This window comes from Microcaecilia unicolor, unplaced genomic scaffold (genome assembly GCF_901765095.1).
Source record: "Microcaecilia unicolor unplaced genomic scaffold, aMicUni1.1, whole genome shotgun sequence".
Taxonomy (NCBI): Eukaryota; Metazoa; Chordata; class Amphibia; order Gymnophiona; family Siphonopidae; genus Microcaecilia; species Microcaecilia unicolor.
Genome location: NW_021963329.1, coordinates 69,784 through 83,090, shown reverse-complemented (window position 1 = coordinate 83,090; position 13,307 = coordinate 69,784). Strand labels below are relative to the sequence as shown.

The 13,307-nt window shown below is 42.7% G+C and overlaps 1 protein-coding gene across 1 annotated transcript in view; it reads left to right on the top strand.

Annotated features, from left to right (window-relative positions):
• LOC115459198 (eIF-2-alpha kinase activator GCN1-like) overlaps window positions 1-13,307 on the top strand; it is a gene marked incomplete at both ends in the record, with an annotated part of 110,370 nt that overhangs the window by 32,726 nt on the left and 64,337 nt on the right. Inside the window, 2 exon segments of the mRNA XM_030189059.1 lie at window positions 9,277-9,466; window positions 9,729-9,853. Of these exon segments, the coding sequence (XP_030044919.1) occupies window positions 9,277-9,466; window positions 9,729-9,853 (315 nt within the window).

Here is a 13,307-nt window from a genome sequence, read left to right as displayed (position 1 = left end):
TCCTGTTGATATAAACGGCCTTCCCCATCTTTGATGGAGGTAACAACCTGTCTCTTTCTGTGGGGTCTCACTAAGTTAGCCATAAGCCTCCCTGCTTTATTTCCCCATTGAAATAATTTAAATCTCTGGTAATAAATATCTCGCTCTGCCCGCATGTTAAGCAGATGATCAATGCGCGTCTTTGTCTTTATCAGTTTTTCCTTGTACTCTGCATCTGTGCTTCTTACGTGTTGTCTTCGGAGCTGCTGGTACTCAATGGAGAGCAACAACAACTCCGCTTCCACCTTTTTCTTTTTCCCCGCTGTATAAGCTAATATATGACCCCTCATCATTACCTTAGCTGCCTCCCAATATATGTCCGGTGTCACCTCCGGGGTATCATTAAACTTCCGATATTCTTCCCACTTTTCTTTCAAAAAATTTCTGAACGCATTATCTCTGTATAAGGATGGGGGGAATCTCCACACCCTCTCCCTTCCACCCGCTGTGTATGCTATCGATAGCGATATAGCCGAATGGTCAGAAAGTGTGTTATCTATTATATGCGCCGCCTTTGCCACTGTGAACAGTGACTGTGATACTAGGAAATAATCTAATCTGGAATATGAATTGTGTGGATTGGAAAAAAATGTAAATTCCACATCCTGGGGGTGCAATGTTCTCCATATATCCACTAGCCCTAATTGGTGCACCAAAAAATTTATCCCCTTTTGATGCCATCCCTTAGTTTTTATTTTGGCTGGTTTACAGTCGATGGTGGGGTCCGCCATGGTGTTAAAATCCCCTCCTAGGATCATCTGGTACTCCGGATAAGAGGCCGCCCGTGCTACTATATCTGAAAAGAATTTGTGGTTATATACATTAGGTCCATAAATATTACAAAGACTCAGCTTTCGACCCCACAATTCTCCCATGATGATGATATATCTTCCCTCCTTATCTTGTAACACCTTGTGGATAGTTAGTGGTAACTGTTTGTGTATAAGAATGGCCACTCCCCGTTTCCTACTAGTGTATGACGAATAAACCACCTCTCCTACCCACCCCTTCTTCAGCTTTTCATGTTCAGAATTGGCCAGGTGCGTTTCCTGGAGAAAGGCTATGTCTGCACCCTCCTTTCTTAACCAAGATAATATTTTGGTATGTTTAATTGGAGAGTGGATGCCATCCACATTCAGAGACAACAGCTTTAAGTTAACCATCTCTTATACAATTGTCCCTGTCCTCCATGGTACCTAACTGTACATTCCAGTGGGCCTCCCAGCCAAGCCCTCCAGAATCCATTTACCCCCTTTACTACCTCCCTGTTTATTTGCTCCTCTTTGTACTCTCTATACAGACAGGCTCCCCCCTCCCCCTCCCTCCCTGCCCCCTCTCCCCTCCCCCCCCTGATTAGCCCCTCCCCCCTTAACCTCATATTTCCCTCTACCCCTCCTCCCCCTCCCCTCCCCCTCTTCCCTATAAACTTTTGGAAACTCCCTTCTTATCAACCTTCCCCTTCCCTCTGTCATACAGCAAGAACAAACTTGAAAGTCCCCCCTCCCCCTCCGCTCCAGCTCCCCCACAACTTTCTAAACAAACCAATCAAACTTTATATAACGTCCTTAGGGATTCCTGGTGTCCCTTCAGTGTCTAGTTTCGCACATCTTGGCAACTCCTGCTTTAATTGTTACAAGCAATCCTCTAGGACAGTGAGGTGCTGGCTCTTATCATCTCCTTCTCACAGTGCCTGTTGGTAATTTGCACTACACTCAGTCCCCCGCTGTGCAGCTGTTATGTTAAGGAACCATTTCTCTTTCTGTCTAGACCCTTTTCAACTGGGCCTTATTTATTCAGGATTTGACCCAAGCCTTAGAGGAAAATACAAACTTTATAAGTCTTATCACTCACTCCGTTCCTCTTTAATGATTGCTCAGTCACTGGTTGTTTTCTCCTTGAATATCCCGATTCAAGCTTTCCGCAAAGGCCTTAGCCTCCTGGGCCCCTGAAAACACCAGGTTCTTTCCTCCGTGCCACACTTTTAATTTTGCAGGATACAGGAGCGAAAACCTGACTCCCTTGTTGTACAGCTGGGTGCAGGTTGGAGCCATTGCTCGTCGTAGTTGTGCCACTGATGAGGAATAATCATTAAAGAGCAAAATTTTACGCCCCTCGTACTGCAGCTGTGAATGTCCTGAACGGCTCTGCTTCAGGAGTGCCTCTTTCTCTCTCCAGTTGATATAATGCGCAATCGCTGTTCTGGGTTTGTCTTCACCTTCTCGGCGGGCCCCTATTCGATGCGCTCGATCATATTGCCAGGAGCCCGCGCTCCCGACGAGGCCTAATTGCGCTGGCAGCCACTCGCTGAAGAATTTATATAAATCTACATCCTTTACCATCTCAGACAATCCCACAACCCGTAGGTTGTTGCGTCGGTTACGGTTTTCTTGTTCTTCAACTTGTTCTTTAAGTATTGCAGCTTCTTTTTGCAGAGCTGCCATGCTTTGCGATGTTTCCTCCTGCGCCAGCACACGTTGTTCCACTTCGGTCAGTCTATGTGCTTGCACGTCAAATTTTTCATTAATTTCTTCTACTGCCGATTGGATTTTGTTTAAGCGGTCCTCCAGCGCCGCTGCTACTGTTGTTGAGATTTCTCTTGCCTAGTCGCCCGCATTTTTCTCCGCCCCTGTCGCGGGCTCTGGAGTCATCGCCATCTTGCTCGCTTTCCACGATGGTGCGGTTTTGTTTCTTAGGCCTCCCTGGTTTCTTGTGGGCATACCGGCCAGTCCCACGCCCAAAGTATCTGCCGTCTTTATCTTTCCACTCTCGACCTCTTCCCTCGCACTTATTTGTCCAACGGGGTGTACTAACAGCTGATTTTTGGCTGATTTTTCGGAGAAGTCTGGGGAGCTCTCTCCTCTTGCTGCTACTCAGGAAGCAGTCATCACGTGACCCCTGTTATGCATTTTCAAATTAATTGTTTTTTAATGTAATGTGAATATATCCTTTTATATAGGTAAACAAGGTAAACATAAAACTATAAATAGAAATAGAGCTGGTTGGTGATTGAACAATTTAGTGCGATCTTTCTGCAATTATACCAATTGACTGTAAAACAACATATTTCCTGCAAACAGACAAAAACCCAAAGGGGTAACTCCTTTCAATACCATTCTAAACACTAGAAATGAAATTGAAATGGTTTATTTTTGTGCAAGAGAAGAATCAATAGGCTTACCATATGCAGAAAAGTTGCTCAATTCACTCATAGCCTAAAAGACGCTGTGCATGTGTGTAAGCTAAGAGAAAAAAAACAGTGCATCTAAAATGCTTGCCACTTATTAAGAAAATGTGTAGAAATGAATCTTATAGGATAAAATTGTCTGTAATAATATGTGGAACTAAGGCTGAAGGACTAATTAAATCATCATATCTGTTTGAAACCTGTATGTTAATTCTTACTTAATATACGAAGACACTATCATCGATGAACTTTGGTGCCATCATAAAGTGGAAGTGTTATGAGATCTGTGAAGATGTTTTTACCATCATCGTGCCAGCTAACTTAAAACTTGTTCAGAGAACAAATACAGACCCCAAAGGGTTAAAATCCATTGAAAATTGAAAATAAACAGACTTACTCAATGCAGTAGATTAGTTTGCTTCATTTGCAAACTGAAAAATGTGGTGCATGTGTGTAAGCTAGATAAAGACCCTAGTGCACCAAATTGTTTTGAACTGCTGATGTCAGAAATTTTTTATTTATTTTGTTCATAAATAAGATCATAAAATCTCCCATAAAATCTAATATTCAGTAGAGCCTACAGATATCTTTAAAAAGTTAGTTTTAAAAGATGTGAAAGAAAATATGACATGACAATGTTGTTGTGTTCAATAGGACAATCTAAAAAAACGCTATTCCTTAGTGTTAAGAAAATGTTTCTTGATGATGACTATATGTAAAAACAAGGTTTTGTGTAAAAATGATTTATACTTTTCTGTTAAATGTGTTCTATATAAAAAGAAGAAGAGTGTGAAAAACATATATGAAGTCGTGGTGAAAAACAAGTATTGTGAAAGCATCAAGATAGCTTGTCACATGTACTGCTCAAAAATGGAGGTGCGAATAGGAGTCAGTGTGTAAAGAAAGAGTAAATAAGTAAATCAAAATAAAGCGTGTGCTGTGATAATATTCTACTCAAAATGTAATGTTTAGAAACATAAATATATGAGCACATCATATTGTTCTTTAACATAAAAACTTCCTAGTAAATTATATATGAATATCACAAAAAGAAACCTATATTGGTGGATCAGTGTCTAAAATTAAACTAATTTACAAAACTACTGTCAAATCAATTTCATTATTTAAACCTACTGGCATAGTAGTATCAAACTCAAAAAAGACACTGTTCTTTCTGTAATAACATCATACCAATATTGCCTCCACATCAAGATGGCTCGATCACCTTAAAAACAAAAATCTTTAGCTCAGAAAAGGAATGATTAAGGGCAATAGTGTTCCACTAAAGGGACTCCCAAATTTTTCTTCCTGATATAACTTCTGCCAACTGAAGCATTTGTCCAGTGCTGGTCACCACCACATTGCCTGCACTGCTGTTCTCCTCACGTCACGTTCATGCTCGGTGTATGAAACTGAGCATGCGTGGTTGTGCATGCTAAGTTTCACCCTGCCAGCAAAGGTATATGAGGCGATGGGGGTGGGGTGAGCAGCGGGGAGGAGGGCCAAAATGTGGCCCCCCCCACACACACACACGTTGGGCTCTGGACCTACCTCCCCCCCCCCCCCCAACACACACACATGTTGAGGTCTGGCTACGCCACTGTTGCACACCAAATCAATATATACTCAATCCATTCTTTTTAGATTGAGGATACTCACCCACCAAGATGTGTTAATACTGAAGAGGGCCAAAGCTGCAAACAGGAGAGCCGGGGCAGGGCTGCCACAGCTGCCCCTCGCTCACTCGCTGAGACTGCCACTACCCCCCACTTTCTACCTTCCTGCATCAGTGTGTCTGCTCCTCCCTGGTCTCCAAGGGGGGCCTGGCGCAGGGGTCTGTGTGTCTCCTGCTCCTGTGTGCCGGGACCGGGTTATTGTGTTAATGCAGTCACCTGGGTCCTGACAGGAGCAAGAGAGAGACGGACCCTGGCGCCGGGCCCCCCTTGGAGGCCAGTCCGGGGAATTTTACCCCCACCCCACCCCCCATGGCGGCCCTGGATGCAAACAGGGACAAACTTTTAACCAAAAGAATGGATCAAGTACATCCTGATTTGGTGTGCATCTTAGTTTTCTGGATTAACAAATGATAGTAAAAAAATAATGAGAAAACATTGGTATATTTTAGAAGATCATATGTGCTTCAGAAGTAAGACAGTGACAGTAGTTTATTCCAGAGACAAAAACATTAAATAATAGCACCATCTCCCAGTTATACGTGAAACAAGTAATAGGGTCATTTTCCCTGTTATGCATGTTCAATATCGGGCTTATAATCGAAAGTGATTGCCGGCCATCTTCTGACACAAATCAGGAGATGGCCGGCGATTTTTTAAAAGCGGCGAAATAGGTATAATCGAAAGTGGCATTTTTGACTGCATCGCCGCTTTCCCGTCGCTTCGCCGGCGAAAGTTCAAGGGGGCGTATCGGTAGATAAGCGAAAGCGGTACATGGGCAGGCATGGGCGTGGCTACCAGATGGCCGGCTTTCGCCGATAATGGAAAAAAAAAGCGGCGTTAAGCAGTATTTCGCCGGCTTTACTTGGTCCTTTTATTTTCACGACCAAGCCTCAAAAAGGTGCCCCAACTGACCAGATGACCACTGGAGGGAATGGGGGATGACCTCCCCATACTCCCCCAGTGGTCACCAATCCCCTTCCAAACTAAAAAAATAAAACTAAAAACCTTTTTTGCCAGCCTATATGCCAGCCTCAAATGCCGTACCCACCTTCATGACAGCAGAATGTGTTGTATCCTCCGACAGCCTTTCCCTGGTTGCGATGTGGCTCTTGGGTGAGTGTGACACCTTTTCTGTTAGGTGCCCTGCAGAGTCACATTAGCAATGCATTGTGGTGGGTGTAGGGTACTGGGCTCTACTCCCCTGGTGCTTTTCCCCCCCTGCTAACTGGGTCAGAGTGTGCCCTGTTTTGTTTCCTGTTGTAGTCCATGCGGTAGTGGCCATTTTTTAAAGCCAGTTTTAGTTCCCTTTCCTGTGTTACCCACGTTAGAGAACGTAGTTCTTACCTTGCATGGTGCTGAAAGAGGGCATTGTACACCATTGTGCCAGCTCTGACCTACTGCTAATCTTAGTACCAGGGGACTCTTTGCCAGTGGGGCCCAACCTCTGATCTGCAGTTAACTGTGAGTAAACGTGCCTATTTCAAGAAAGGACTTTTTCAGAGAGATTAGTCTTCAGGTGTGAACTGGTATGCCAAAGTTATACAGCAGCAATAAGTGCTAGAGGCTGTATGCAGGTCTCTGGAACAATTTTAGTGGGTGCAGTACATTTGTGGGTAGTGGGTTTGGGGGGGGGTTGGGGGGCTCAGCTCCCAAAGTAAGGGAGCTATGCACGTGGGAGCTTTTCTGAAGTCCAGCGCAGTGACCCCTAGGGTGCCTGGTTGGTGTCCTGGCATGTCAGGGTGGCCAGTGCACTAAAAATGTTGGCTCCTCCCACGGCCAAATGCCTTGAATTTGGCCGGGGTTTGAGATGGCCGACATAACTTTCCATTATCGTTAAAAAAACGAAATCGGCCATCTCAAACCCCGGCCAAATCCAATGCATTTGGCCGGTTCCAATCGTATTATCAAAACAAAAGATGGCCGGCCATCTTTTTCGAAAATACGGTTCGGCCAGCTGTTTGCAGCACTGCCAAAATAGATGGCCAGCCATGTATTTGGCCGGCACCGTTTGATTATTCCCCTCTATGTGCTTCTTCCTCGTCTGTTACAGAATTTGTACATCCCTATACAAATTGGGTTTGTTCTCTGTTATTCTGTGGCTTGTAACACCAACAATGTTACATACATTGTAATTTGTCCTTGCTCTCTTTTATATATTGGGAAGACCATAAGGAAGGTTAAGATCCGCATGATTGAACACAGAAGTAATATCAGGAAGAAAAGTTTGAGAGCCCCTTTAGTAGTGCACTGTATTGTTCTTAATCATTCCTTTTCTAATCTAAAGTTAAGATGGAGGGCCCACTGTCTCTCTGTCAGGTAGCTCAAGGGCTTTGAATGTCAGAAGAAGCTCAGTGGGTCAATCAGCAAGCCTATTGGTGTTTCAGCATATGCTGAAGATCAAAGCAGGGTGAGTCTTCTTGAACAGTGCCATCACAGTGGTCTATGTGAACCATCAAGGATGCATGAAGCCACCTGGTGGCAAAGGAAGCAGCTGACACCTTCAAGTGGGTGGAAGCTCACCTACTGAATCTCTCAACTGCACATGTGGCAGGTGTTGACAACGTAAATGTGGATTTTCTCAGCTGAAACATCTTGAATCCAAGTGAATGGGCTTTGGCCCAGGAAGCCTTCAACAAAATAGTTCACTGATGTGGTCAGCCAGTGCTGGATGTAATGACAATGACCACCAATGCACGAGTACCCCTCTTCAGTTGCAGGAAGGATCTGTAGTTGGATGGAATAGATGCTTTGATTATCCTGTGGCTGGAACAAATTCTGATGTATGTGTCTCCCTTTGGCTGTTGGTGGGCCAGGTGATTCAACATAATGAGGTCCAGTGGTGCAGTCTTGAGTAGTCCTACGTCATCTGCTTTGTTATAGAAGTACTGGCTGGATGGGATTAGACAGAGGTCTTGTACAAGTCTCAGTCAGGTGTTCTCAGTTTCCGTCTGCTGGTACGCATGCACAACCCAAGCATCTTGACTGGTCTAGAGGGTCTAAAGTAAAGAAAATTAGCAGGTAAGATCTAGTTTCTCCTTGCAGTGTTGGCCCAGTCATTAGGTATTAACCAGATATTATGTGTGAAAAATATGAACTTATTACTTCTGTAAACCCTAATTATCCAGACTTATCTTCATTCAATTCTAGTCTACAGTCTATTGCGGATTGGCTGCAGAACCATAGACTTAAACTCTATAGCTAAAAATGTAAGGCAATATGGGGGTATCATAAGTTGCCCATTATGGCTCCTATGCCATCCGGCAACTCAGACTCAAATCAACTAAAACAATATTCTGGATTTGCAGCAGTCTTTTGATGGCCACATTTCTACTGTTATTAAATCTTGTTTTTGTGCCATGAGATCTGTTAGCGATATTCAGGCATTTTGGGGTAAACTAGCTCTGCTTAACACTGATTTGTGTCTTTTATTCATCGTCAGATTAAATACATAAATGTGTTATATAATGGTCTTCTAAAATGTGCCTTTCCGCACCTCCAGTCTGTTCAGAACTAAGTGATTCATTTAGCTACAAGAGCAAGGCATTTTGAGCATGTCTGTCTTTGTATGATGTTCATTGGCTGCCTCTGTATTTTGTGTTAAATTTTAAAATGTTGATCATGACATGTCTGCATTCTTTTGAGCTAAATAGGTTATTAATACCACCTTTATACAGGGCAAGAATTGACTCTTCCAGAGAGTCAGCCTTTTCTTAACCCCTGCCCTGTGGAATTCATCTGTATCCTGTATTCACCTGTATTTAAGAAAGGGCTCAAGGCATACTTTTCTTTTTTTACAAAGACCTTTCTGGCATTGTAGCTCTGTGGTTGATGGCACCATCTACGGTGGTACTGCGTTTTCTTCTTTATATTAATGTCTTAGTGTGTTGTGTAGTACTTCAGTTGTGCTGTACCTTATTGATTTTTAACTTGCCAGCTAATGTGAACCACTCTGTTTTCCTTTTAGAATTAGGTATATCAAGTGAAACAAATGGAGGTACAAAGTCCAAAAACATTCTTGTTTTATAAAGGCAGGATAGGTGCCTTTATGCCTTTTTAGATTAAGCACAAAGATGCAGCTCCAGGAGTGTGCACAATTTACACCTGCTCCAAAGAAGGTGTACATTTATAGATCTTTTCTATGCATGTCCACAAGTGTATTTTATAAAATATGCCATATATCTCAACCCTGCCCCTGTTCCACCCAACCTACGTCCCCAGGAATGCCTATGTGCGGATCGCATAAAAGTAGGTACCAAATGTTTACATGTGTATATCCCTATACACATGGAAATTTTTTTTTAAATGATTCCACATATGGGTCTTGTCATTTACATTGAACTATCCTGTATAACTGACCAGCCTATCTATCCCTATTAGGCACTTCCACGGGAGGTCTTGGTGAATGAGTCAGGGGAACTTTCTGAACCAGGAAAATTGTACATCTCCCCTCGGGTTTTGCAAGAGACACTACATGTAATTGCTAGTGGATCTTCTCTTGAGGCAGATCCAGAAGAAGGAGAGAAACTAGCACGTGAGCTTCTGATTGTGGCACACCACCCTTCTATAGGTGAGCATGGAAGGAGGCTTTGAGGCTCATTTTCAAAGCACTTAGCCTCCCAAAGTTCCATAGAAACCTATGGAATTTAGCCTCCCAAAGTGCTTTGAAAATATGCCTCTTAGTATTCTGACTGACAAATCTTTCCTACACTTTACTTTCTCTGTCTTCCACCTTCTCTCTGTTAGTGTGGAGTAGATGTGCGGATGGATGTGGTGATTGGGACATGGTGATTGTATATTCTAAGGGAATTTTTTCACTCTTTCTTCACTAGTGGCAGCACAGTCAGGACTTTGGCCAGCTCTTCTGATAAAGATGAAGATTGATCCTTTGTATTTCATTAGTAAACATCTGGAGGAGATTTTACCCTCAATTGCCATGCAGAGTACCGTGGATCAGGTGAGTTATACCTCACGTTTCCTGAGAAGGGAGGAGCAAAATTAGTTTCTTATCTGGAGCCCAGAGAGCCCACAAACCCTATGAGGTAAATGTTAGAGCCTTAATGTATACTGTAGGGAGAGGGGGTTAGAATAAAGTGTTCAAATATTTCAGAGTTATAAATGTACAAGAAATATTTTTCAGTGAATAAAGATTTTTGAATAAGGAGCCTTATGAGGCTGAAAAGGGTTGCGCTCAGGAATAACATAAAAAAATGGATTTTCACAGGCGGCGAATATGTGAATTCCTCACATGGGAGGTAATAGAGATAGAAGTAATATCAGAACTTAGGAACATGTGGGATTTAGCACAGAGGATGATTGATGGTGGGTAAAACTTGAGAACAAGGGAATAATTAAATAGGTCTGTTTATTCTTATTACCATGCTATACATCCAACCTCCAGGCATTTTAGTCCCCTAATCCTTGGATTAAGAAAGTGATACTTTTTTCCAATTTCGGTAATTTTAGAAATTTCTAGGTTATCAGTCAACCCAAAAGTCATTTCCCATCTTACAAAAATTCCACTTTTTTCAAGCAGATTTTTAAAAACCTTGTTCTTCCTGATTTAACCTCTTCTGTAATAGGTTTCTTTCATATGTCTTGACTAGATTGTGAGCTCCATGGAGGTTTAGGATTTATTCCCTTCATTGTTGACCGCAAGGCGATATACAAGTACATCAGAAATGGAGGCGAGACAGACTTACATGAGGAATAGAGAAGAGGGATGCTAGTTAAGACACAAGTATAGTTATTACAGCAGATATCAGCCGCCTCATGTAGAGAACCTTAATTAAACAAAGGAAATGTGGGGGAGGGAAGGATCAGGGACTGATCCACGGCTGAGTGTGCACTGGACAAGACACCATGCCCTGCGGATGGAAAAGGAAAAGACAGATACATAATGGTCTCTGTTTGAGCAGATGAAGATGTAAATAACCAAGTTTTCAGTGCACTTTTAAACTTTCTACAGCTCGGGGCATCTCAAGTTCAGAGGGGATTAGAAAGGTAAAGCTGTATGACGTGTGTTAAGCAGTCTAACCACAACTGAAGAGGGAAGGTACAGTTATGAAGATCTGAGGGGCCATAGGGTGTTTTGTGCTGTCAGAAGGGAGGTCAAATAAAGTGGAAGGCCCATATAAAGAGCATAGTGGGTAGGTAGCAGAATTTTAAATTGGATCCAAAAGAGAATTGGTAACCAGTGTCGGTTGTGTAGCAAGGGAGTAACATGGGTCCTGCTGTAGAGAGAAATCTAACTTCTGTATTTTGTATGGTATGTAACTGTTAAAGAGTGTATCGAGGTGTTTGTCATCTAGCATAAACCTAGCAGCCCTTGGTTTTTATTTATTTATTTATTTAGTGCATTTGTATCCCACATTTTCCCACCTCTTTGCAGGCTCAGTGTGGCTTTTCTCAATGTGTATAGTGAAAAATGAGCTAGGGTAGAGATCTCTCTGTTAAAAGCTGGCACTGTGGTACAATACTGCACATGTTTTGTAGCCCTACAGAAATAATTAGAAATGGTACACTTGGGGGAATTCTGTGCAAAAGAAATTAATAACATCCCTAGGGTTATCAAGATGCTAATTAATAGCACCTACTATTAAAACATTAGCAAACTTAACACAAATATTTGAGAGGAATTCAGTAAAACAGCTTTCTGAGGCAGACCAGTTTTGTGAGGGCATTAGAAAGAGAACAAAGAATATTATGGGCTCCAACAACATAGGATCACTTAATTTGCAGATAATAATCTCAAGATCAGAAGAGTTCAGTTGGGACAATAGTTCTACTTTGAAGAAGTAAATGATGGTGATTCTACCCCCTCTCTGTTTAGCTCTAGTTTGATAAAGGACCTTGTAACTCAGAGGACATAAAACATTGAATAAAGGATCCTCTGTTGAACGAAGCCACATTTCAGAGACCAGCAACAACCCAAATTGGTTCTCCATCAACCAATCTCTAATAATATTAGCTTTATTGACAACTGACCTAGCATTTATATACCTAATTGGAATAAGGAGGTAGGCGGTGGAGACCAGATTAAATGGCATCTGGAGAAGGAGGTTCCTTTGCCTTGCATGAGCGAGAGAGAAGCTTGACTGGAGAAGGTTGTATGAGTAGGGACTGAGCGATTAATCCTATGAGAGATTATAATAGGGATCGAACATGGAACCTCCAGCGCAGCAGCATGAGGGCAGAGCAACAGCACACAAATCAATAAGCAGCAGAGCCGAGGAACAAAGTTCACTTGATGCAGCACGGTAAAAGTCTCACACAGATTGTCCAGGGTAGATGAAGGATAGTGGAGCTACCCTACTTTGAGGAGCTGTGCCCAACGCTTCCAGAAGTTCTGCACGAAGGGGCGTGCCTAAGGGATCCTTTGGTGCAATACCTCGGAGCAAAATCTCCCTATATTGTTAGTGCTGACGTTGACGCTAGCAGCGCAATTCAAATGACAGTCTGTATGCTGGCAGGAGAGAAGCTTTTCTGGGCAGTGAGGACTCACAGGTGATAGGTGTCTTGTGGCTCAGAGCTGAACAAGACACTTCCATTTCATGTGAATCAGTCTATTTCTCTCCTAGTCCTGGGTGATCCTGAAGGGGACAATGAGCAGCAGCATCTATCCTGACTTGATATGAAGAGAGTTCTGTTGGCTTATTTGGAGGGAACAGAGGACTTTCAGCATTTGGATCGTTGTTTATGCTCTATGGAGGTTCAAACAAAGTGGCTGCTGTCTCTAAGTTGTCTATAGCTCGGCGGCCTATCTTCTCAAAGGGCGACCAGTACCACATGCTATTAAAGCATATTCCAGTAGTGGCATGGCATCCTCTCGTAGCGTAGTTTGATCATAGAGCACGGAAGTGTGTTGAATTACACAGAGTTGGGTCATGGAGGACTTAGTATTTCAGCTAGCATATTTTTTTCTACAATTGATTTTTGTTGCTTTGGTTTATTTCTTCTGCTTGTTGTGGAAGTTGTGTTAAAAAAAACAAACAAAGCAGATGGGGAGCTGAGTGCAGATCAAGGAAAGGAGTTGACATGTGTACGTGGAAGACTGTGTGTGGTAAGATGTCCACAGAAACCTATGTTGTGTCCAGAGAACAGCCTTGGAGGGTTTCCAGATCGATCTGCTTTGTTAGCAAAATACTGACAGACTAGTGGCTGTATAGGGCTATTACGTTTGTCCTCAGTCTCCATCTTCCGATAGGTGTTCATAACCTAACAGTCAGTGTCTGAACTGGTCTGGAGATCCTAAAGAAAAGAAAAATAAGGAAGTCCTAATTTCTGCTTGCACAGAATTCCGCCAAGAGTAATATGGTTAGCTCTATTGCATCTATGGGCTTCTGATTTTTGTATGAAAACAGGACTACAGATCCCAAAATGCACTGGGGTAAAAGTGCATATACATCAGC